This window comes from Protopterus annectens, chromosome 6.part0 (genome assembly GCF_019279795.1).
Source record: "Protopterus annectens isolate FY-2018-M chromosome 6.part0, PAN1.0, whole genome shotgun sequence".
NCBI classification, from domain to species: Eukaryota; Metazoa; Chordata; order Ceratodontiformes; family Protopteridae; genus Protopterus; species Protopterus annectens.
In genome coordinates this window covers 1,977,714,321-1,977,739,074 of record NC_056737.1, presented here as the reverse complement: position 1 = coordinate 1,977,739,074, position 24,754 = coordinate 1,977,714,321, and the positions used below count along the sequence as shown (strand labels likewise).

Sequence of the window (24,754 nt, the reverse complement as noted above, 5' to 3'; positions counted from 1 at the left end):
GGACTACAGAACATAAAGAAGTTATGTACTCACCATAACGTTCCATGTTTGTTGTCCATCTCGCCCTTCATTCTTACGAACTCACCCACCTACCCCCATCCTTTTATCCTTTGAGGATCTGGAGACAAGATAGTGTCCATCTTCCTTTAATGTTGGCGACCTTTCATCTTTGTTTTTCCTTGTGGAAATACCTTTATTTCACTATTATAGACAGCAGCAAACCAGATCTGGGGATTCTTACTAGTGCATTATGGAATACTTACCTTGCTACGAGCCAACTTAAGAGACTTCGAGCTTTGTAATCGGTCAAGTCGGAGCAGAGAATCTGCTCCGAACCCATATATAAGAATGAATGGCAAGATGGACTACAAACACAGAATGTTATGGTGAATACACAACTTTTTTTTCACTTAAGTTAGAGAACTATTTTACCTTTGGCCCTTTTAAGTTAGAGGGCTTCCTCCTTTCTGTTTTCCGGGCATAGTCCGTTTAAGTTAGACGGCTGTGCCCTCCCTTTTTTCTTCCCGTTATATTTGTAGTTGATTGAACTACTGTAGTTGCTATTTAAAAAAAAAAAAAAAAGAAAAAACTGTTCTACCCTTTTTTGCTTGCTGTTATACTTTTTGTTCAAAATGTCCTCCAAAGATTCATAACCTTTTGTGTTTAAGAAATGTGGACAGAAATTGTCCCTTAATGTTGGACACACTATTTGTATGTATTGCTTAGGAGCTGTCCATGTTCAGGGGTCTTGTTCAATATGTCACTCTTTCAATCACAGGGCTCTTCTGGAAAGAAAAAATTAATACAAAGAGGTCTTTTAAAAACCCCTCCTCTTTGAAGCAATACAAGAAAGTCCAGGTTCATCAAAATCTGACAAGTCTCCTTCCTCTAGATCTGACAAATCTGGAAAGAGATCTTCCTTTTCCAGTGATCCATCGGTGCGTACCAGAAAGATTACAAAAATGTCCTCATCAGATGCTAAGGCTGTCTGATCCGGGAAACCTGCTCCGACACCATCAGTATCAGTGCCAGTAGAGTTAAGAGTTGTGGAGCTGGCCCCCTTTATTGGAGCCATTTCCCCTACTCTGTCAGGTCTCCTATTCTCCAGCCTTCAAGGTCTCCAGCCTCTCCGCTTTGTCTTCCAGGAGCCTATCTGATGTGGATCAAGTGGTGCAGTGGCTATTAAGGACACTGGCATTGGCCAAGCTATCTGATCCAACCCTGAGGGCTTCATATCTGACCACAGCTTCCTGTTCTACTTTGATTCCTCCGATCTGACCTCAGACCTTGGAGCCGGATTGTCCGGAGCTGATAGTGGTGGAACCCTCGGAACTGAGACCTATTACTGGATCTTCATGTCTGATCATTGCTCAACGTCCTCTGCTCCATCTGAGCTCAAGGAGTCTAGGAGTGGACTCTCTCCAGTCTGGTCCGGTGAGGTGAGTCAGATCGGAGAGTGGTCTGTTCTGAACTTGCCTCTCTGGGCCTCTGCTTGGGTGAGCTCTGCACCTCCGCCTTTGAGCCATCCTCCTTGGTTGTGGGGATTCCCTCAGGTTGTTCAGATCCAGGGATTTCCTCGGATCAGGGGCAGGGGGCTTTTGAGGTGATGAGTGCTGTCTCCACATGCAATTCCACAGTCATCTCTGGGACATTCTTCTCCTGAAGGTACCGGTCTTTGCTTCTGTATCTTGCATCCACAGGGACGCAGAGATACTAGGCTTCACGATGCCCAACAGGGTGCTCCCCACTCTTCTGAAACCTCTTCAGAATACCCCTCTGAAGAGGTTACTTGGTAGAGAGTATGTAAGAGGAAGCATTTTGATTCCCCAGAGGAGTCAATCACTTTGCATGTGGACTTCAGTGAAGCCGAAGGGTCCCCACTGTTGCCTCCTGACTATGTAGTCTTTGGAGACATCTTAGAAATACTTAAGAGGCAGCTGGAAGTCCACCAACCCTTCAGCAGAGAAGTCCATGTACCTGAAGGCTTTAGGATCTCACCTTTCCTCCATTTGGGTGTCACCGCCTTTTGATGAACTGCTGGATTTAGTTTCTCGAAAGGCTTGAGAGTTTGTGAAACCTGTTCCTCTGAGGCCAAATATGTTCACCTCCCCCTCAGACAAAAACTTCTTAAATAAGGGAGTCCCAGTAGATGCTATGGTGGTGACGGCAGCTACCAAGAAGGAACTTTCAGAAATGTCTTCTGTTCATCCACCAAACAAGGATTCTCGCACGATGGACAGATATGGAAAGCGCATTTTCTCTTCAGTGAACTTTGCTCTTAATTGCTGAATTATCTGACCCACTTTATAAGACTAGAGAGAGCTCCTGAACGAGTTAGGAGATGCTCTCCAAGGTTCAGCAGCTGAAGGGGTGGAAGTTTCCTCTCAGCTGTCTACATTAAATTCTGTGGTGAACTCCTCCATGAGGCTGATTTCTTTTGCAGCTGATGGAGCAAGTAGAGCAGCAGATTCAGGAAATCTCCTAGGGAGATATTTTTGGATGTGCTTGTGACTTCGCAGAACCCTTTAAATTTTTCTTTGTGAATGCCCGGTTTGATGGCTCGTCTCTTTTCAGGCCCAATGTCGAGGACACACTAACCAGGTGTGAATTTTCACATCCATTACTAAGACAGTTCCTCAAAGGGGCTAAGAACATAAGACCGCCCCAGAGAGCACCAACACCAACTTGGGATCTCAACTTTGTTTTGGAAAAACTTACACTACCGCCCTTTGAACCAGCTTTTACAGCTGATCTACAGTTTCTATCATGGAAAACTGCCCTGCTGCTAGCAATAACTCAGAGCTACAGTCCCTAATGGCAGTGGAGCCTTTCATCATTTTTCATCAAGACAGAGTCTCTTTACGAACTAACCCTTCCTTTACGCCAAAGGTGGTATCCAGTGTGGCCCTAAACCAAACCATTCATTCGCCCACCTTTTTATCCAAACCCCCAGAACAAAGGGGAAAGGCTCCCTACACTCTTTGGACATTCACAGGCAATTACGTTACTACTTGGATAAAACTAAGGCTTTCAGAAAATCTGACCGGCTCTTTGTATCCTATGCTGCAGGATCACAAGGAAAGGCCATCTCAAAACAGACCATTTCAAAATGGATAGGACATTGTATCCATTTCTGCTACACACACCATGGGAAACCTGTACCTAGTAACATCAGGCCCCATTCCACCAGGGCTACAGCAACATCAGCAGCCTTCCTCAGAGGGGTACCAACCAAGGATATTTTGGAGGCTGCAACTTGGAGTTCAGTGCACACCTTCACCAAGCACAGTCACTTACCTCTATACTCTAAAACCAGAACTGGCTTTGCCACTGCAGTTCTGCAGGGCCTACTAGCCTCTCCAAACCCGGTTTAGTTCTACCACCCATCCTTAGCTTTGGGATTCAACCCAAGTGTGATGACTGCAGCAGTGTAACACGAACATAGTGCAGTTTTGTACCTAATGTAGATGTTAGTGTTCACACTGCTGCAGTCCAGGTTACCCTCCCTCCATCCCCTCTGACCTAGCTGAACTTTTCTATACCTTTTCTATCCTGTACAACCTTTGTGGTGTATATGCTTGTAACTGAAGGTATTCCTTTTATTCCTTTTACATGTTTTATTAGCAATATGTATTGCCTACCTACTTGGGGGAAACCTGACATCTGGGGCAAGAAAAACTGAAGAAAATGGCGTCGGATGCCTCTTGTATACCCCTGGCGCACTGACGTCAGGGAAGAAGCGACAGCAACCGACGCCGGACCAAGACTTTGGAACTCTGGCCAACTGCAGGACTGCCTGATGGCAGGATAACCCAAGTGTGATGACTGCAGCAGTGTGAACACTCTAACATCTACATTTATGGTAGGTACAAAACTACTTTGTCTTCCATAACGTTCCATCTGTGTTGTAGATCATTCATTCATTACTTTCCACCCTCCTTCCTCCTGCCTGAACTCCTGGCGGACTTTAGGATCTCCTAGTTAAGGTATTTGCTCAGACAGAGCCTCCTACTGTCTCTTATTACCTCTATAATGGGGCAGGCAAACTCAATCTGAAGAGATTGAGAGGGGGCTTTATGGGTAGGTCTTGGGTGAAAGTTTTTGACTGGCGCAAGCTTGGAAATGGCCGTGTGGGTTCCAAGGACGGAACCAATGTCCTAACAGCAATGAATGAATAAAGATCTACAACAAGGTGTGACCATATGGTAAGACCCCCCTTTTTCTGCAAAGGGGGATGATGCATTTTTTGGCGTTTAGTTGAGGCCGTGTTTCTGGCACCAGTCATTTGTCTCTGAGACCCTCTTGTAGTATAGCTACATCACTAGGGGAGTCGATGACACCCAGCTTGCAGTCATCTGCAAACTTGGTTAGCTGTAGACCTGTCTGGTTTTGGCTTTGGAGAAGTGCATCCCAAACAGCATGGACCCCAAGACCGATCCCTGGGGTACGCTGCTTGTTGTGTCTACTACTTGAGGTAGCTTCCCCTGTATTGAGTGAGTGAGTTCTGTCAGTGAGCCAGTTAGCTACCCATCTGGTCGCATATGGATTTATGCCAAGCCTGGATAGTTTATCTACTATGCCAGAGTGGTGAATAGTGTCGAAGACTTTGGCCAGGTCAAGGTAGGCCGTGTGCCCCTTCTTCCCCTCGTCCATGGCTTTGGTGACTGACTCAAAGAAGTCTACCAGATTTAACAGGCATGATCTCCTCTCTACAAAAAACAAACTAAGCGGGATCAAGCATTTGGAGGTTGCCAATGTCCTTGTTAGGATAATGCGTTCCATGGCCTTGCAAATCAGGCTAGTTAAGCTGATGGGCCCATAATTGCCTGGATCTGTAGACACTCACCTTTGTGCAGAGGGATGACAGTGGCCGGCCTCCACTTAGCTTTGACAAAACCAGCACTCAGACTTAGGTTGAATAGTAGGATGCCTAATGGTGCTGCATGGCCCTGCCTGAGTTGATGCAGGATGCAGCCTTGGATGTTATCAGGTCCCATGAAAGCTTTGTTTTTAGCCTTTGGGAAGGTGGTAATGATTTTTTCCTTGGAGATGAGGGGTGAGGGGCAGGTGCTGGGGATACCCTGGTTTATTGATGGGACAGAGGGGTGAAGTTTTCACTGAACTGGTCTGCCAGCAGGTTGGCAATATCCATGGTATTTGTGTGTGTGGTGTCCTTGACCATCAGTTTTGAGCAGATTTGGATGTTTCCCCTTAGATTGTGGACGTATGTGAAGAAGGCCTTATGATTGTCTTTAGTAGATGTGGCCAAGTTAGGTTTTGATGACTTCACTAATACCCGTATCTGCCTGTTTAGGCCAATGACAGATTGCTTCCAATTTAGCACCTGTTCCTCCTTGGTCCTGGACAGCAATTTATTTCCTTTTGTTGTAGAGGTTATTTATAGCCAATATCCACCAGACAGGTTTACTCTTCCTTGAGGAATGAGGATTTTGTCCTGTCAGGTGTTGCCGTATCCATGCATTTATATAAATGGTCGTATAGTACTTTGGTGTTTGGACATTAGTGCCAGTTCCTACTCTTGGGGAAGGGGCTGTGAATCTGTTTAGACTGTTCCTCGGGAGGTTGTAATCCGCTTTGGAAAAGTTTTCTTTGTTTAGGCCTAGCTGGGGTGGGGGGGTGGGGGTCAGGAGAGATGGTGGGTCAGGAGAGATGGTGACTTTGAAGGTGACCATTTTGTGGTCTGATCCTACCAGTGATGACACTGCGGGGATGCTGCAGTGGTTTCCTATGTTGGTTAGTACCAAGTTCATGGGAGTGTCAACCAGCTGGTCCAAGGCATTGGCTTTGACAAATTCAAGGAATCTTTGTGCATTTGTGTTCTGGCTTGAGTAGTTCTTCCAGTCAGTGGTTGGCTAGTTAAAAAAAATCATCCAGGATCCAGGGTATAGTGTTGAATTTTAGTAGATTCAAGGAAGTCCAGATAGGAGGTGCGGGTGTCCTGAGTCAACGTTGGGGGCCTGTAGCTGTGATTTGAGTAGGGGTCTTGTTAACCATTAACTGCACCTGGAGCATCTCCTGTGCATCCTACTGTTTGACCAGTCTGTGTATATCTTTAATATATATTGAAACACCACCTTCTTTGGCTTTGCTGCCCGCTGTTTGGGGTCTATATGTATGATAGGATGAGTAACCAGGTAAGGCTAGGGTGCTCTCCGCAGCTTTGAACCAGGCATCTGATATTGTTGATCCTCGTTCATTCCTTACGCATGGGTATCGGTTCCGAGCCGGCCATTTTCCAAACTTGCGTCAGCTTCAAACTCTCGAGCTAAACTCTTACCCACAATCCCCCTCTCCCGCATTGCCATCTGGTTGTGTCAAGCTACTTCTCTTGAACTAAGTACAGTCAATTGTTTAATTGCTTTACAAATTACTTTTCTGTCAAAAGTTGATATTTTATCGTCTCTTATCCTATTGCATCTAGCGTTCATAAATTCCTCAAGTTTTTCTGTCTTTTACTTACTGCTTTTACCGCAAGATATTTTCTCTTTACCATCGTTGATAATCTTTTTCCCTTTTCTCTTTCTTACCTTCGGGTACTCTCTTGTACCATTGTTGGTACTTTTCTATTAATTAATACAGCGGGTAAAAAAAGGTAGTCCGGGCTTTAAGCTGTGTGGACACAAACTGCCTACTTCTGATGCACACTTTGCATGTTTATTGTTTGGGAGCTTCCCATTTATCTGTTGAACCACCCTGTACTATTTGTGAGAACTTTTCTAATAGAACTTTGTTAGAAAGGAAAAACAAGCTGATACTGAAGGGACTTCTAAAATCTCCCTTTTCAGAGGCTATTTCTGGGTCAGAGGTCTCAACCCCTCCTAAAGCCCATAAAAAAATGAATGTTTCTTCTTTGTCTTTTCGGATTTTCTCTGTTAGGGGTCGTTGCAGTGGAACTCTGGTCCGCTAATGATTGGCAGTTGGTGCTTTTTTTTTTTTTTTTTTTTTTTTTTTTTTTTTACTAAGGCTAAATCCTTGCCTTCGTCTCACCAACCAAAACCTAAAAAGGCAAAAATTTCGGCTCCGGAGTTCTCCCAGTCAGCCCCAGTGCTTTCGGTGCCTAGACCTTTGGCTCCATTAGTGATTTCGGCTCCGTCCTCTCCTGCAGCCTTCTACATATCGGCACCGAGGGGGCTCCTCAGTTCAGACCATTACCACTGTATCGGCACCAACCGCTCAGTCGGCGCAGACCTTGACCGTGTCAGCTCAGAGATCTTCCTCAGAACCAAGGCCTTTATTGTTGACTCCAGTTTGGTCTGATCCAGCTTCGGCACAGACTCCCACCACTTCGGCACCGATCCATGTGTCTGTGCAGACAATGACCTCATCACAGACGACATCTGTGCAGACAACAGTAGTCCAGTCTTTCTCGGCACCGTTGTCCTCAGTGCGGTCAGATGAGATGGGCACAAAGTCTGCCTCTTTTGTGGACAGGCCTGTTTCTCCCTCAGTCTCTGTGAGGTCCACTAGAAGCCTTTCCGAACATGTGTTGTGTCTTGTGGACCAGGCATTCTTGGCCAGAGGTATTCCACCCCTCAGGAGCTATCCTTCCTTGGGAGGTAATCACCCATCTCCAGAGACACCACCTTATTCTCCTCCTTCATTGCCTTTGAAGGCCATGGATATAGCACAGTCTTCCCCTTCTGCGGTTCCCTTTATGGATCTAAGGAACCGCAGTTGCCTACGTGGCAGGAAAATTTTGCTATGACCTAGGATGTCGGCTGTGACACGCATAGCTTGCTGCTCCACAGCCATCCAGGGACTCCGGGTCGGCAGGCTGAGCCACTTAGGGGAGGAGTGCCCCCTGTCCTAGACATACACTCCTCTCCGGGTGGACCAGCCTTCCAGTTGATGGCGAAGGCTTTCTCTGCTGCTGGCGATACTGGACTGTATACCTCTGCCCTCCTCTGGTACAGTGGTTTCACAAGTCGCATCTAGCAGACACCGGGTGCAAGGGCGCAGGACATATTCCCTCAGGAATCCCCCTTTTCGTTGTCTTCCCCAGCGTATCCCACTGAGTAGGTCCACCGGAAAAGTACGTGCAAGAGGAAGCACATGGACTCCACAGAGGAAAGTCTGTCACCAAAGACACTGATTTCGATGAGGGGGGGAAGGATCCCCTCGTTCACCCTCTGAGGTATCCTTTGGCAATATCCTCGAAATCCTGAAACAGACAGGTGAATGGCAGTCCCTTAATCCGACCCCTGAGGAATCTGTGTTCCTGCAGGCCTTTCGCGCCCGGCCCCCTACCTCCTGGGTTACTCCACCTGCCAATGAACTTGTCAGGTTCATCGTGCAGCGTGCTTGGAAAGGCCCCTGATACCGTCTAAGCTATTCCCCGGAGGCCAGATAAGATCTTGTCGTCTCCTGCTTTGGATCCCCATTGGTCCAAAGGTCTTCCTGTGGATGCTTTGGTGGTGGTGGCCACAACAAAAAAGGATCTGGCAGAAGAAAGCCAGACTGTCCATCCGCCTAACCGAGTCCTGGGCCCTGGATAGGATAGGGAAGCGCATCTTTGCTTCATCGACCTTTGCTATCAGGTCCCTGAATTATATGGCACACTTTACCAGGCTTCAAAGGGATCTGGTTTCTGAGCTCTCTAACCTTGGCTGGTGCAGTGTCTGAGGTCCATGACGGCGTCCTCTCAGCTGGCCACCATTGAGTCTATATCCAACTCCTCTATGCGACTGATATCTCACGCATCAAAAGGAGCACCTAGAGCTGCGTGTTCAGCTGCGGTCTTTAGGGACACCTGGATGCGCTTGTGCAACTTCGTGGAACTTTTTAAGTCCTCTTTTCTTAATGCCCCCATTGAGCCCTCCTTGTTGTTTGGGCCCAAAGTTAAAAGCACACTGGCCAGATGTGAACAGGACGTTAAGACTCTTTCTGCTGTAGGTGTCTGTTCTTACCCTCAACGTGCTTTCTCCCGAAACCAAAAGAGTGGGAAAATATGGTTCAAGAAATCTCAGGGTCCTTTCCATGAGACACAATCAGAGTTCTCCCCCTGAGGCAGAGGGGGAAACTCAAGGGAAGACTCTCCTTTCGGGGCAGAGGGGGGACCACGTAACCAGGGTTCCAGGGATTCTTTCCCTGGTCAATCCTACCAGCGCTCCTGAAGAGCAGCCCAACTCCTTTCCTCTGAAGGTGGTTGGGGGTCTTTCTCCTTGTACCCTTCTGCCTGTTTAACCGTCACCACTGATTCTTTGGAACAGAGGATCATAACCAGAGGTTATCATATCCCCTTTCGATCTTTGTCCTGTCCCTTCAAAAAATCTTCCCGATGTTCCACTCAAAGGGAAGAAGCAGCACTAGAGATAGAAAAGCTGCTCATCCAAATAGTCCCCTCCAGACCAGATAGGTTCCGGATTCTACTCGAGACTATTTTTGATGCCAAAGAAAACCAGGGACTGGAGACAATTTTGGATCTCAGTGTATTGAACAAGTTTGTGAGTACAAAAATTCCGGACGGTCACAATACAGTCTGTCCTCCCGCTTTTGGAAAAAGACTATTGGATGTGCTCTATAGATCTTCAAGACGCGTACTACCACATAAAGGTGGACAGGCCATCAAGAAGATTTCTGCGCTTCCGTGTGGGAGCCAGTCACTACTAGTTCAGAGTACTGCCCTTTGGACTCTCTACAGCCCCCAGTGTGTTCACAAAGTGCATGGCAGTTGTCACAGCTCACTTGCGACTTCAAGGATTCCAGGTGTTTCCAGAACTAGACGACTGGCTCTTTTCTGCCCCCACCAGACATCTGTTGGAAAAAGCCCTGGCATACACACACTCCTCGCTGCTCAAAGGCTAGGCATAACCATAAACTGCCAGAAATCCAATCTCACCCCATCTGTCGACAGAATTCATAGGGGTTATCTTGGACACAAAAAACTTCAGAGCTGCTATTCCAGAGCACAGAATTTTAAGGATAAAGCAACAACTAATTCCAATCCTTTCAAAGGAAAAATCCACGCCTCCTTCGGTTCTACAGCTTTTGGGTTCCATGGCAGCCTCCATCACCATTGTTCCCCTGGCCAGGTTTCACATGAGGCTTCTATAATGGCTACTGCTCACCCAATGGTATCCTTTTCAGCGTCCTCTTTCAGCCATGATTAGAGTAACCCACAGGTGCAAACAGGATTTAAATTGGTAGATGACACTCTCTCTCTCAATGGTCTTGCCCCTTCTCCCCCCAGCAACCCAAGGCAACAGTGACCACGGATGCCTCCCTGATGGGGTGGGGGGACTATGTCAGGGACCGACAGTCCAAGGCACTTGGTCCCAACTGGAGGCCCATCTGCATATAAATTTTCTAGAGCTGAGGGCGGTGCTTCTGGCGTTGCAAGCATTCCATCCCCTGCTGCTGTCTGGGACAATTGCGATTCAATCAGACAACATGGTGGTGGTCTGGTACATCAACAAGCAAGGTGGAACCAAATCTTACCCCCTTTGTCGAGAAGCTGTGAGGATATGGCAATGGGCGATGGCTACCAACCGTTTTTCTTCTAGCAACGCACATTCCTGGGAGTTCCAACGTGATAGCTGACAGACTCAGCAGGTGCATCCTTCAACCTCACGGGTGGTCCCTGAATCCTTTGATAGTGGCTGAGATTTTCCACCACTGGGGCCGTCTTTGCTGTGACCTCTCTGCATCCCCGACCAACTACAAATGCAGCAACTATTTCGCCTTGATTCCCCCTCCGGGACAGTCACCCAGGGACGCTCTATTCCACGATTGGCCTTGGGTCTTCTCTACGCTTTTCCACCCTTTCACCTCATTCCCCAGTTTCTGAAGAATGCCCAGTGGTTGAAGAGCAAGGTGATCCTCATAGCGCCATATTGGCCCTGACAGATTTGGTTCCCCTTCCTTTGGCCTCGACTACTAGATCGACCATGGATTCTCCATCCAACCCCGGAGTTGATCTCACACCCACAGAGCCTGATTCATCCCAACCTGAACAGCCTGAAGCTAACAGCTTGGCTACTCCATTTCCCTTAATTGCCAGGCAGAATGATCCTTCTTTACCAGTACGCGATATTCTCATTGCTTCTCATAAGTCTTCCACTAGAATTACTTATCTGAGCAAGTGGAAAAGATTTACCTGTTGGCTGAAAGATAAACACATAGACTCCATTTCAGCACCAGTGTCAATAATACTAGACTATCTGGCCAACCTGTTTCAATCGGATCTGTCGGCCTCTACCATTAGAGTTCATTTGGCTGCAATTTCTAATTTTCATGAGGGTGTCCAAGATTCCTCTCATGTCCCACAAATTGTGCAAGACCTTCATAAAAGGTGTGAATCATCCGAAGCCACCTTTTAGAGAACCTATTCAACCATGGGATTTATCATTAGTTCTACAAGCTCTGACAATGGCACTTTTCGAACCAGCCTCTTCTTGTGACCTCAATTATTTGTCATGGAAAACCTTGTTTTTGGTCGCTATTACATCTACCAGACGTATTTCTGAACTTCGAGCTTTATGTATCAAGCGTCCATACTTGATTTTTCATAGAGATAGTCTCTGAGAACTAATCCATCATTTCTGCCTAAAGTGATCTCGGAAATGTCCATTAATCAAGCCATTGAATTGCCAGTTTTATTTCCCAATCATTCAGAGGAGAGTATTGCCTGCATACCCTAAATATACACAGGCAAATCTGTTTTTATTTAAACAGGACTAAACCCTTTCGTAAATCTGACCAGTTATTTTTGGCCTTTTCTGGACCTAGATTAGGATCTGCTGTTGCCAAGGTCATATTAGCTAGATGGTTGAAGGACTGTGTGACCTTTATTTACACACAGCGTGATATCACGTTGCCTACTACCATGAAAGCTCATTCAACAAGGTCAGTGGCAACTTCTGCTGCCTGCCATGCCAGAGCTTCTTTACATGACATCTGTGCAGCTGCAACTTGGGCTACGCCTCATACCTTCATCAATCATTACAAATTGGATTTGGCCTCCAGGGGAAGCGCATCTTTCGGTTCTATGGTGCTCAGGAATGTCCTTCCATGAGAGCCTCCCAGGAATAGAGATAGCTGGGGACTCTGTCCCATGCATAAGGAATGAACGAGGATTAACAATATCGGGTAAAGAAGTTATGTCTTGCCATAATGCTCCATCTGTATTGTTGATCCTCGTTCAATCATTACAACCCTCCCTCCTTCCCCCTCCTGTGGTTTCTAGTGGATCTCCCCATCCAGTTCTCTTAGGTTATTTGACCAGAGGTAGCCTCTACCTTCTTTAACTTGCAAACTCAATGAGGTAACAGGGAGAGGGGGGTTGTGGGTAAGAGTTTAGCTCAAGAGTTTGAGGCTGACGCGAGCTTGGAAAATAGCCGGCTCGGTTCCGAGCTCAGATCCGATACCCATGCGTAATGACTGAACGAGGATCAACAATACAGATGGAACGGTATGGTAAGACATAACTTCTTTTTCTGTGACTGCATAAATGTCAGCATCTTCTAGGGTTAAGAATGCTTTCAATGAGTGCAGTTCCATATTGAGACTCCTGGTGTTCAGCAGCATGACCTTTAAATTGCATTTAGATGAGCTTTTCATGTTGGCAGTTTTGACCTCAAGATATTGCCTAAAAAGGCAATATGGGGGAGGCAGGAGCCTGAAGCCCAAGGGAGATAGGTGCAGGCCATCTCTGGCCAGGTATTGTAGTCCGTCAGTCATGTATTCCTAGGCTGACCGATACTGGAGGATCCCCTTAGAATGACACCAGAAACTAAGCCAATTGTTAGTCACTTTTTGTATGTGTTGAGGCATCATTCTGGGGGATGGTAGAATGCTGCTTAAGGCTAGTGACATTTGCCTGGAACACACATTCGGTGAGCTCTGTCATGTCTCTCTCCATTCAGAGGGGTTTGTCTAAAGTAATTCACGCCAAGATGTATTATGACAGAGTCCTAGCAGTACTTGTTGAGGGACTCTAGTGCATGGGTGATGTGGCAGATTCTGACACCTGACAAACTTAGCGTTGCTTTTTCCTTATCCAGCCTGGTGAGGGGCACATCTGTGTCTCTCAGTGTTGTCTCTTGTTAATGTATTGGGTTTATTGTTGAGCCTTAATGACTGTGGACACAGATGTGTGGACTGTGTGTGGTGTGGTAGGCTGTGGAGCTTGTGTGTTTGTCTCTGAGGTCTGTTTTGTTTTGGTATGCTTTTAAGAACCTCCGTATATGTGGATGTGTGTGGTGCTGGTGTGGGTGATTGAGGTGTGGTGTTTGTGCAGACACCCTTCTCTGTGGCAGGTATACTGGCTTGTGAGGGAGAGAGCATAGACTCCAGGTTTTTAATGTAATTGCATCTCTCACAAATTGTGTTCGTAGGAGGTAGTAAGAGAGGGTTGTATGTGTACATGAGACAGTTACTGCACTGTCTCAATGCCCATATCAACCGGATTGGCAAGAGAAACTGTAGGAAACTGTCCATATTTGTCAAAATCCATGAGAGGGATGAGCTGGGGGGGGGGTGAAGGTGGTAAGATCTGAGAAATGGGTACTAGTAGCTTGTGATTGTACAGAGACCGTAAAGAAGCTTCACTACCTCAAGGTCAAGCGAGTGGTAGTAAGGAAAAATTTGAAGCTGGAATACCTTGTAATGGGTTAAATTAGTGCAACAGTGACAGGCAAACAAGCGCAGCCCTACACAGCGTTTAAATACCAGAAGATGGAAGAATCTAGAAGCTCAGATTACTACCCAGTTGTACTAGCCCCTGCACTTTCAACCAGTCACTCATGCTAGAGAAGGGTAGGTAGCCCTGTTACTCTCAGTAACAGAAGGCAAGCCGTTACCAGCACAAGATGGCTGCCAAGAAACACTGCAAGCAAAACAACCAGGCTTGGATGCAGCAAACCTATATCCAGACTATACTACTTAAATAGAACACAGAAAACTCCCAGAAAATGCATAGAAAAGCACAGATAAAGCACTCGCAAACAAAATACAGCTCCGTATGAAAAAGGCAGTTTACAGTTACGTAATTCAGTAAAAATGCAGTTGCAGTAATGAAACACTACCTACAATAAAAACAGTTAAAGCAGTATAAAACATTACAAAAATGCAGTTAAACAGTAGAAAAAGCTTTATAAAGGTGCCAAATGTAGTAGATTCGCTGTATAGCACAACTATAAGCATTAGTGAGGAAGTGTTTTTAAAAAAAAAATATTCTGCTCTTGGAGCCTCAGGAAATTTCTGCTACGTCACACTGCTGAGTTGCACTCCAGCCTGCTAAATCACTAGAAACTGGATTTCTTTTCCAGGTCCAGAACAATCTTAGCTATGACTATTCTCCAGGGGTTCCTGGATTCTGAATTACTTCTGTTCCCCTTTTGTTCATAAGCTGTGATCGACCCAAATAGCTTAGGCTACTACAAAAGTGATCTAATGTCAAACACAGTACAGTTGTGTACACTAGACTCCCTCTTATCTGTACTTGCTGGGACCAGACACCAGGTTGGATAAACAAACGACTGGTTAATCACAAAAAGCAAAAATAAACACCCGAAAAAGAAATGGAAAGAAACACCAAATTCCACGTCACCACGATGCTATATTGCACACTTTATTCTGGTACCTCGGCTTATTGCCTTCTTTGGAATAATTTAATACAAACTGCTCCCATTTATACACACAAATACCACCTCTCCCCCATTTAAACAGTTATTCAGTCTAGCAATAGTCCTATAGCCATCCACTTTATTTCTGCACATGGGGGATCAGGGGACACTGTTTTAGTGTATTAGCTCAACCACTTTCGGATGGGGAGATAGTTTCAAAGAAAAACTTAAGCTGGAATGCAGAAAGATTATTAATTATAAGACACTTCACCCCAGGGGAATGAATTTAGATAGTAATTTGACTTTATAAGAAACATTTGTAATTTTGTATGAGAACTTATTGGATTGTGCATCAAAGTATGTATGAAAAGTTCTTATAAATGATTAGTGTTATAAATTGTAAATAAATGTTAACTGAATGTTAATGGATATATTTGTTGGTATGCATTTTTCTAAAGAATATGAAGTCTAAAACTCCAGTGTCTGTCATTATTCTGCCTGGAGAAGGCAAAAGTGTTCTCTATTGTCTGTTTCTAGGGCTATGACAGAAATTTGATGGGCAGGTAGAGGAGGCTGGTTAAAGGAGGCTGTGTAAGAGGGGAGTCTGCTGTAGTTGCCATAACATCAGATGTTTTAATAGGTCACTGTTGCAATAATAGCCACCCCCTTCCTGCAGTGACTTTTTTTCTGTTGTGTATTACCAGTGTATGGGTGTGTATATACAATTGTGTATGTAGTTATGTTGTTTTAGGTTTCCTAGTACTGAGGCTAGAAAGCTTTGGTGCTCTAACTGCTTTTTATATGGAACTCTGCTCAATCTCCTTGCATTTAGAGCCTATGGAAGACATCCTTCAGTTTTGAAAAGCTGGCTGATTGGGTTATGTCCTGTCAAAGATATGACCAAACACCTCTTAAGCTACTGGTTGCATTAGAACAGCCATTTTTATGGTTGTTTACTTACACAACTGTACTTTTACACAGTTGTATCATCTAGGCTACGAGAGGTCAGTATTTTGCCATTCTAGATGCATTCAAGATAGCAGGAAATGGCGATTCTAAGTGTTGACCTTTATTTGTACTGTCGTTATTTCTGCACTGTGTGAGCAGTGTTTGTCACTTCTTGGTAATGTATTACAAATACTAGTCTGCTAGCCACAGATAATTTTCAGCCAAGTTACCTCAACTTCTGCAGTAGCTGATCTTATTTGAAATTTGCTAAAAATTGTATTAATATTGTCTGTTACCAAAGTTTGACTTCAGCATATGGTAATGACGAATGTTTCACAAGTAATATCTCCGAGGGATCATTAACAAACCAAGTTTTTCACATATTTTCTCAAGTCTGTCTTTCCACAACTTCAAAACACCATGGAGCCGCACATTTTGCTTTCCTGCCTTACCTTCCATTAGTTAGATGTGGCTTAATCTGTTCCATTTGCTTTACCATTTCAATTGCTTTGTTTTAGATCTCTCATATTTGTATTTAACAGTTGCAGTGGCTGTATGTTGACCTTGCATATACTTACTTTCATCCATAGTAACAACTCTTATTTAATGTATACTTCAGACTCCATTTAGGTTTCAAAACTTAATTTGTATGGCCTCCACAAACTGTTTGCGACCTGCAACCTCCACAGTCATTCAGTCTTAACCTTTTTAGTTTCTGTACTCATTGTACCTGAAGCATCATGATGATCCCAATCTGGATATGACTGACTTCTCTTTCAAAGTACTCTTCATTTCACTACACTAGCTATTTCTTTGGTTGTCACCCAAGAGATGCCTTCACTCATTGATTCACCAAAAAGTACGCTACTGTTATTTCAGTTTGGTTGAACGTTTAGATAGCTTGATCAATCTGAGGAGGCATCTGACTTCAAGTCATGCATCTCAGTAGTCAGAAATTGTTAAAGGTATTATCTGCAGTTTTACTGCATTAGTATTAATCTGCATATTCAAAAATGTCCATTCACTGATGGTACTCAAGTGCATTATGAATGTGTCTAGGATAGTCGGGTAATGGTTTGAAAACCATTTTGTTCCCTTTGCTTTGGGCTTAAGGAATAGTGCAATGAGATCCAGAGGGGGAAATGATTACACACACAACATTCCTTGTACTTAGAAGGCCAGTAATAACCTGCGAAACCAGGTTACTTTTTTCCACAGGGGTGTGTTTGCATTTTTTCTTTCTGTATGCTATTCCAAAATGTATACTGGCACTGAGTTCTGCATTTGCAGAAAGAATGCTTTTCCTTTTGTACATTTAAGATTGTGGAGGAGAGGTCCCATTTAATTTGAGGCTTTTCCATGTAATATGTAATGTCTTGTAGACTTAAATTAACTCTGAGTGGGTAAGCACTTGGAGCTCAAACAGTAATCTGACTATTTTTGAAACATTTTGTAAATGGTCTTTGACCATGTAAGTGGTAAAACTGCTGTAAAGTCAAAATGCATTCAGTAATTTAAAAAAAGACAACTGACAGCTGAAAAAAATTTTAATATTTCTTTTTGACTAGGAACTTAATATGGTTTGTCCTTTTCCCTATGATTATTTGCAGAAGAGGTCAAGTTGCACATGGGACTTGTTGAAGAATTCATCTGGAGAGCATATTCTCTCACTTAAAAGAAACCCTCTCAGTGCTTCAAGTACTGATTATGTGAAGATTCTTGCAGATCTTGCAGACGAGCAAAACTTTATTGTTAATTATTTAGAAATTGGTAGGTATGTTTTGATTTTTCATTTGTCAAGTCTTACAGTATTTGTAGTCAAATGTTTAATTCCTTGAATTGCATCAGATATAAAATCTGAGTTTAGCATTTTTGCTTTGGTAGTAAATATTTCACATGCAGAATAAGATTTTATAATTTACTCGGAATAATGGACATATAAATATTTCACGTTTTAAGGCTTTTTCCTCAAAATACGTCAGTTTTCATGGTTTCATCTTTCTAGTGTGTTTGTATTGGCTATTTTTCTGTGTTCTGAGCATTTTTTTTTTTTTATCAGTAGTAGCAATTTCTGTACTGAAAAGTGAGGATAAATGGGCCCACATGCAGCTGTTATAGCTAAAGCATCAATTTACTGGACCAGTGTCAGTATATGACTAGAGTCAAGGGAAATGTAAACTTTAGCGGGTACCTGTGAAGGTTCAAGAGATGAAAATTAAGATAAATGTGTTCCTTTATCTGGTTTACCTAATATAGTATACTTGAGAATTGCAAGCCTACTTTATACAGAGTGCGTAGTATCTTTTAAGGCAGATCCTACATTTAACTACTAACTAACATCTGTCTGGAGTGCGCATGTTACCTCTTACATCTTCAGCAGTGTACAGAGTTCGAGGCAGAGTTTATACACTCCTAGCTACAAGTGTAATTCGGTGATTGGACAGAGCCATTTTGGTTAGTCAGTTACTGTGTTTAAAGTCTGTATGTTTGCATAGCTCTTGGATCATTCTCAGAGGGCTTCCAACTGCTAGGTATCCATGCACACACTTGAGTGCTCTGCTTCAGTCTCATACCACTCTTGGCAGATAAGTATATAATTTTGCTAAATTGTACTTCTGTTTTAAAGTTCAAGTTCTGCTGTTACATTTATGTATTAGTTGCTGTCTTTCTGCTCCTTAAGTAATTTTAAAGTACACTTGAAAGTTACTGTTTGTTGCTGATTTCTGTACATTATCTTAGACAGGGATTCACTAACTGTTTTCTGGTTACTGTATTCCTGCACTTTTAGCTATACCAGAGCTAATTTCACATCAAGAGAGATTGGTTCTGCACTCTACTGGCAGTGCAGGGTAGCCTGATCGCCGTCTGAGCTTGGGAAACCCTCTGGGTTAGCTTTGTATAATTTGGTGATTGGCCAGACAGACAATTTGATTGGTCAGTTTCAGCACCTATGTAAAGTCTGCATGTTTGTCCTTTGCTGCTGACTTAAGGAGCACCACCCTAAAGAGTTTAGCATTAGTCTTACTGTAGTCTGTACTTGTACAGCATCCTAGCTCCCTCTTGTGCCATCCTTTTGTAAATCATGTAATAAGGATCTGTAACCCTGGGATGTTCATCGTGTTTCACTGTTGCAGTCATGACTGTAGGGTTCTCCCCTGCCGGCAGGCAGTCCTCGGTCGGCCAGAATCCCAAAGTCTGGGTCTGGCGTCGGCTGTTCAGCCATGCTCCCTGACGTCAGAGCGCCAGGAGTACAAAGCTGACAGCCAACGCCATGTTCCCCAGTCTTTCTTGCCGTGCGGTGATAGTAGTTCGCAAGTGCCAGTCGGCTGACTCCTGACAATCTTTTCTTAACAAACTTCAGTCCGAAGACTTTCTTCTCCTACTCAAAGCTAAGTACCCCGTTGGGGAAACTCTTTTCTTGCTCCAGTCCGATTTCAGAAAAAGTTAATTGTATTTCATGTGGGAAGCAAATACCTCATAAGGATTTTCATTCTTACTGTATTCCTTGCTTAGGCCCTGACCACGACGTAGCTAGTTGTCGGTTTTGTGCTAGATTCAATCAACGTACAATTAAACGGAGGTACGATTTTGCATTTCATTACTTCGGTAGGCGTTTTAATTACAAAATGTCGTCTGATACGGTTCCGGCTACCAGAGTTCACAAACGACGCAAGGACAAAGACAGTCTTCCGAGGTCCAAATCTGACGATATCGTTCAAGCAGAGCCAGCTTCAGGTTCGGCCGTCGTCAGTGAGGTGCTTTTGCAGCCCCTGTCGGCCATTTCAGAACCGATGGCCAAAACGGACTCCCACGAGGAGCCAACTAGGCCTTTGAATATTTCTGTTGCAGGACCTTCGGACAATGCTCCTTCGGATGGGTCCAGAGCCGCTGTGCAGGTACCAGCTTCCGAAGGAGTTTTCAGGCCTACTCAGCTTCTAATAAAGACAAAGACAAAGGCAAAGACTCCTTCCAAATCAAAGACTGCAACTCTGGCCTCTTCTGATCTGGCTCCCAAGTCACAGAAACAGTTACTTAAAATGGCGGAGGACTTACTTACTATGATTAAGGGTTCGCATCCCCCTCCAGATAAAAGGCCAAGGCAGGAAGTTTATTATGACTCCTATGATCAGGCTTCTGTTTCTTCAGTTTCTTCTTCTGACCAGGAATATTCTTTCCCTCCTTATGAGGATTCTGATGCTGAGGAATCCATTCCTTCAGCTTCTCCCCCTGAGGATTTCTCTTTTGGGGAAACTTTGCATGAAATGAGGGAACATTTCCACTGGGAAGGACAGGAGTATTCAGAATCTAAGAAAAGACTAAGGGATTTTCTTCTTCTTCCCCAACATAGACCCCTGGCTATTCCTCTTATTTTTGATATTGTGGATGATGCTTTTTTGGAGGTTAACTTAACCCCTGACTCTTTTCCTCCAGCTCCTGTTAAGCCTGACAGATATTACAGGGTTCCTGATTCCCACCAGTTTTTATACAAGAACCCTACTGCTGACCTTGAAACCATTTCTCAGGGTCCTAAGGGAGTTGAGGCCACTTCTGCTAAAAACCCCATTCCCACTGAGAAGGATTCCAGATCTTTAGAAAGATGGGGCAAAAAAGTGTACACTTCTGCTACTTTATCTATTAGGGCTTTAAACTGTCAGTTTCATATGCTGAAATACCAGCAATTTCTCCTGTCTGTATTAAAACAAAAGCTAACTTCCATTTCCGCCTGTACAGATGATAAGGAATTACATGACTTAATGCATGCCACTGAACAAGTTGGGAAGCATGGTTTACACTGTGGATTTGATGCCTTGGAGGCTTCTTGTAGGGCTGCTGCCTCTGGCACAGTAATTAGAAGGCATGCATGGTTAAAGGAACAAAATTTGCCAGATCAAGCAAAAGCTAAATTATTGGATGCTCCTGTTCAGCATAATGTTTTGTTTGGATCTAAAGCTGAAGAGGTGATTAAAAAGATGGAGGACAAGGCAAAATCCATGCAAACAGTTAAAGATTTCTTACAAGTACAGCCACCCAGATTTAGTAGGAATTGGCCTACAAAAAATTGGTCCTTTCCCAATTCAGACAGGCCTCGGAGGGGTAGATACAGACGCTCCCGAGGAAGGCCTCAAACACAAGCCTCTTATAGACCAAGACAGTGGACTGCTTCCACCCCTAGGGTAGGAGAGGACAGGTCGCAAGCTCATAGGAAACTGACTCAATGACTCTCTCGGTTGGGCTGCAGGAACTTCTTGCCTGGAAGCCCCTCTCGGAGGAAAACTTTCTCTTTTTCACCTAAATTGGACTGTTATAACCCAAGACAAGTGGGTTCTGGATGTGGTTTCAAGAGGTTACAAATTCCATTTTCATACCCTACCAAGGCCAAGCGGATGGCCAGATCTTCCAAAACATCAATGAACAGAGGCCTTAAACCAGGTGGAAGCTCTCTTGGCTATGAAAGCCATAGAACTAGTTCCACTTTCAGAGATGGGACAAGGTTTTTACTCAAGGCTCTTTCTAGTCCCCAGGAAGCAAAATTCATGGAGACCCATTCTGGATCTGTCAGTCTTGAACACTTTTCTAGAGATACCAAAATTCAAGATGCTTACTCTACAGCAGCTACTTCCAATGTTGACCAAAAATGCATGGATGGTAACTTTGGATTTAAAGGAGGCATATTTACACATTCCCATTAGGCAGGAACGCAGAAAATACCTCATGTTCAAGGCCGGATCGAGGCACTTTCAATTCTCTGCGCTGCCCTTTGGATTGTCTACTGCGCCCAGGGTCTTCAAATGCCTGGCTCCAGTAGTAGCTTATTGCAGACTCAAGGGAATTCAAATTTACCCTTATCTGGACGACTGTCTTATTCAGGCAGACAGCAGGGATGTCTTACTCCAGCATGTTTGTTCTAAATCTTCTCAAGTTCCTGGGATTCACTGTAAACATAAAAAAGTCAATGTTGACACCATCACAACAGATAATTTTTCTGGGCACTTCTCTAAACACAACAACCCAGATGGCATTTCTGACATATGAAAAACAGTTGCAGCTGGCTTCAACTTTCAAAACCTTGGCAACTTTAACTCAGCTGTCTGCAAGGAGATTCCTGCAGGCTTTGGGTTACATGGCCTCCTGCATCCTTCTCGTACCATATGCAAGACTACATATGAGGAAAATACAGTGGTACCTAAAAAGTGTATGGTCTCAGCATTGCCACAGTTTGGACATACTGATCTCTGTCCTGCCTGGTCTTTAAAAGGAATTCCTTTGGTGGTCCAAGGCATGTACTCTAAACAAAGGAAAACCCTTCTGTCTGCCTCCTGCCACTCAGATACTAACCACGGATGCCTCAGATTATGCATGGGGAGCCCATTTTCGGGGCAACTGCCTGCAGGGCCTTTGGACAAAGGATCAGAAGCACCTGCATATCAATTTAAAGGAAATGTTAGCCGTTCAGAAAGCTCTTTTGGCCTTCAGGAATCTTCTACAACCAGGACAACTACTGATGCGAACAGACAACACCACAGTTATATGTGGTACATAAACAAGCAAGGGGGATCTCATTCCTACCCCCTTTGCAGACTAGCCATGGATCTGTGGAACACAGCTCTAGCTTGCAATCTGGACCTTCAAGCTCAGTTTCTACCAGGGAAGCAAAACTTCCTGGCAGACAGTCTGAGCAGAAACCTTTCGGACCCACACGAGTGGATGCTGGACACCGAAATATTCAAGATAACAGCAGTCCTGGGATGTCCTCACATAGACCTCTTTGTATCCCACCTCAATCAACTACAGATTTTTTGCACCAGGACTTTCCACAAACTAGCTTGGAAAGTGGATGCACTATCATTCAGTTGGAGAAACCTCTCGGGATATGCCTTTCCGCCTCTTCCTCTTCTTCCACGGGTATTATTAAAGATCAAACAGGACAAGCCCAAGATGATAATCTTGCTGGCCCCAAATTGGCCTCGATAGTTTTGGTACCCAACTCTGAAAAACCTTTGTCTGGAGCCCCCTTGGGTTTTACCACAGACTCCGAACCTTCTGTCCCAACACCAGGGTCAGGTTCTACACTCCCATGTCAGAACTCTCAGCCTGGCGGCCTGGTTAATCCAGGGTCTTTGATTCATTCTCTCCTACCCAAGGAGGTTATGGATGTCATTTTAGAAGCCAGACGTCCTAGCACTAGAAAATCTTATGCAGGAAAATGGAAAAGATTTTGTTCCTGGATGCAGGCTCAAGATTCTGATCCTCTTCTTCCTAACATTCCTTTGATTTTACTTTACCTGACAGACCTCTTACATAAGGGTCTCTCTCTCTCTTCCATTAAGACACATGCCTCTGCTATTTCTGCTCATTATAATACAGACCCTCCAATCTTTTCCCACCAGCGCATGAGACAGTTTCTCAGAGGAGCTAAGAACTTAAGGCCCCCTAGATCTCCTCCCATTCCTGCTTGGGATCTCAACTATGTTTTGGAAAAGCTCACCTTACCTCCTTTTGAGCCTGCTGCCAATTCTGACATCAAGTTTATATCTTGGAAAACAGCCATCCTGTTAGCTCTGACCTCTGCCAGGAGAGTTTCAGAGTTGCAAGCTCTTATGGCTGTGGAACCTTATATTATTTTTCATCAAGACAGGGTGTCTTTAAGGACTAATCCTACTTTCATGCCTAAGGTGGTTTCCAAAGTGGCTTTAAATCAAACTATTCACTTGCCACCTTTTTCCCCACTCCTCAAAATAAAGGGGAAAGGATCTTGCATTCCTTGGATGTACACAGACAACTACGTTTTTACCTGGACAGAACCAAGGACATCAGGAAATCAGAGCAATTGTTTGTTTCTTATGCTTCAAGTTCCCAAGATAAAGCCATTTCAAAACAGACCACTTTTAAATGGATTGCTGTTGGAATCAGATTTTGTTACTCACGCCATGGAAAACAAATCCCAGGGAGTATACGGACTCATTCCACCAGAGCTGCTGCCACTTCAGCTGCCTTCCTCAGGGGAGTTCCTACCAAAGACATTTTGGAAGTTGCAACTTGGAGTTCAGTGCATACTTTTTCAAAGCACTACAATCTACCGCTCTACTCTAAGTCCAGGGCAGGCTTTGCTTCTGCAGTCTTGCAGGGCCTTTTAGCCGCCCCTTCTACTTTGACCACCTCCCTTTCATTCTGCTTTGGGATTCTACCCTACAGTCATGACTGCAACAGTGAAACACGATGAACATAGTACAGTTGTGTGCACTTACCATAAATGTAGATGTTCGAGTGTCTTCACTGTTGCAGTCTGGGTTTCCTTCCCTCCTGTCACCTCTTATTTTTACTTTTGTGTGGTTCCTTTAATTCACCATTCTTCTGAGGTGTATTTGCAAAGGGTATGGGACCTTACTCATTTTGGGACTCCTGACATCTGGGGCAAGAAAAACTGGAGAACATGGCGTCTGCTGTCAGCTTTGTACTCCTGGCGCTCTTGACGTCAGGGAGCATGGCTGAACAGCCGAAGCCGGACCCAGACTTTGGGATTCTGGCCGACCAAGGACTGCCTGCCGGCAGGGGAGAACCCTACAGTCATGACTGCAACAGTGAAGACACTCTAACATCTACATTTATGGTAACTGTACACAACTGTACTTTTGCACCTCCCTACTATCTCTGCAGCCAGTTTGATGAATTTGGGCATCTTCAAACAATGTAGCAATAATGTCGTGTACTGACAACCACTAATTCTTAAAAACAAACTAATATGGTATCTGGCAGATGTAGTTGCACAGTGCTCCTGGAAACCAGTCTCCCCATCTCTCTGTCACTAACACTAAAAATATCGAACAGGTTTTCAGAAATGCATACACTGTGCTCACCACAGTTAGAATGGACCAGGCACACAAATCCACATAAGCTGAGTTTCTTAAATGTAATATTTCCAAACTTCAGAGGCCTCCCTCAGTAAGGATTTTAAGCAGTCTCAAGTATTCTGCAAAAAACACCCACCACATCACAAAAGTCTCTCAACCTCTAAACCCATAAGGCAAACCATTACACAACTCCATGTTTTGGTCATAGGAAACTCCATTGTGAGACACACACATCCTGCTCACTGGGCTAGTAAGGAGAGGGTTACAGTTAAGTTGCTCATCAGTGGCCAGGATCTACCAGATCACACAAGGAGTCAGGTAGTTTAACCACAGGTGCCAGTATGGCTCACTAGTAGTCCATGTGGGTGTGAA

At 44.4% G+C, this 24,754-nt stretch overlaps 1 protein-coding gene across 2 annotated transcripts in view; it reads left to right on the top strand.

Moving 5' to 3' along the window:
• PRKRA (protein activator of interferon induced protein kinase EIF2AK2) overlaps positions 1 to 24,754 on the top strand; it is a 394,218-nt gene that overhangs the window by 332,039 nt on the left and 37,425 nt on the right. The window contains exon 3 of one of the 2 annotated variants that reach the window (XM_044075270.1): positions 17,144 to 17,303. In XM_044075270.1, coding sequence (XP_043931205.1) covers positions 17,144 to 17,303 — 160 coding nt within the window. Of the gene's footprint in view, positions 1 to 17,143; positions 17,308 to 24,754 lie in introns of both variants that reach the window. The other variant, XM_044075271.1, reaches the window with a different exon arrangement.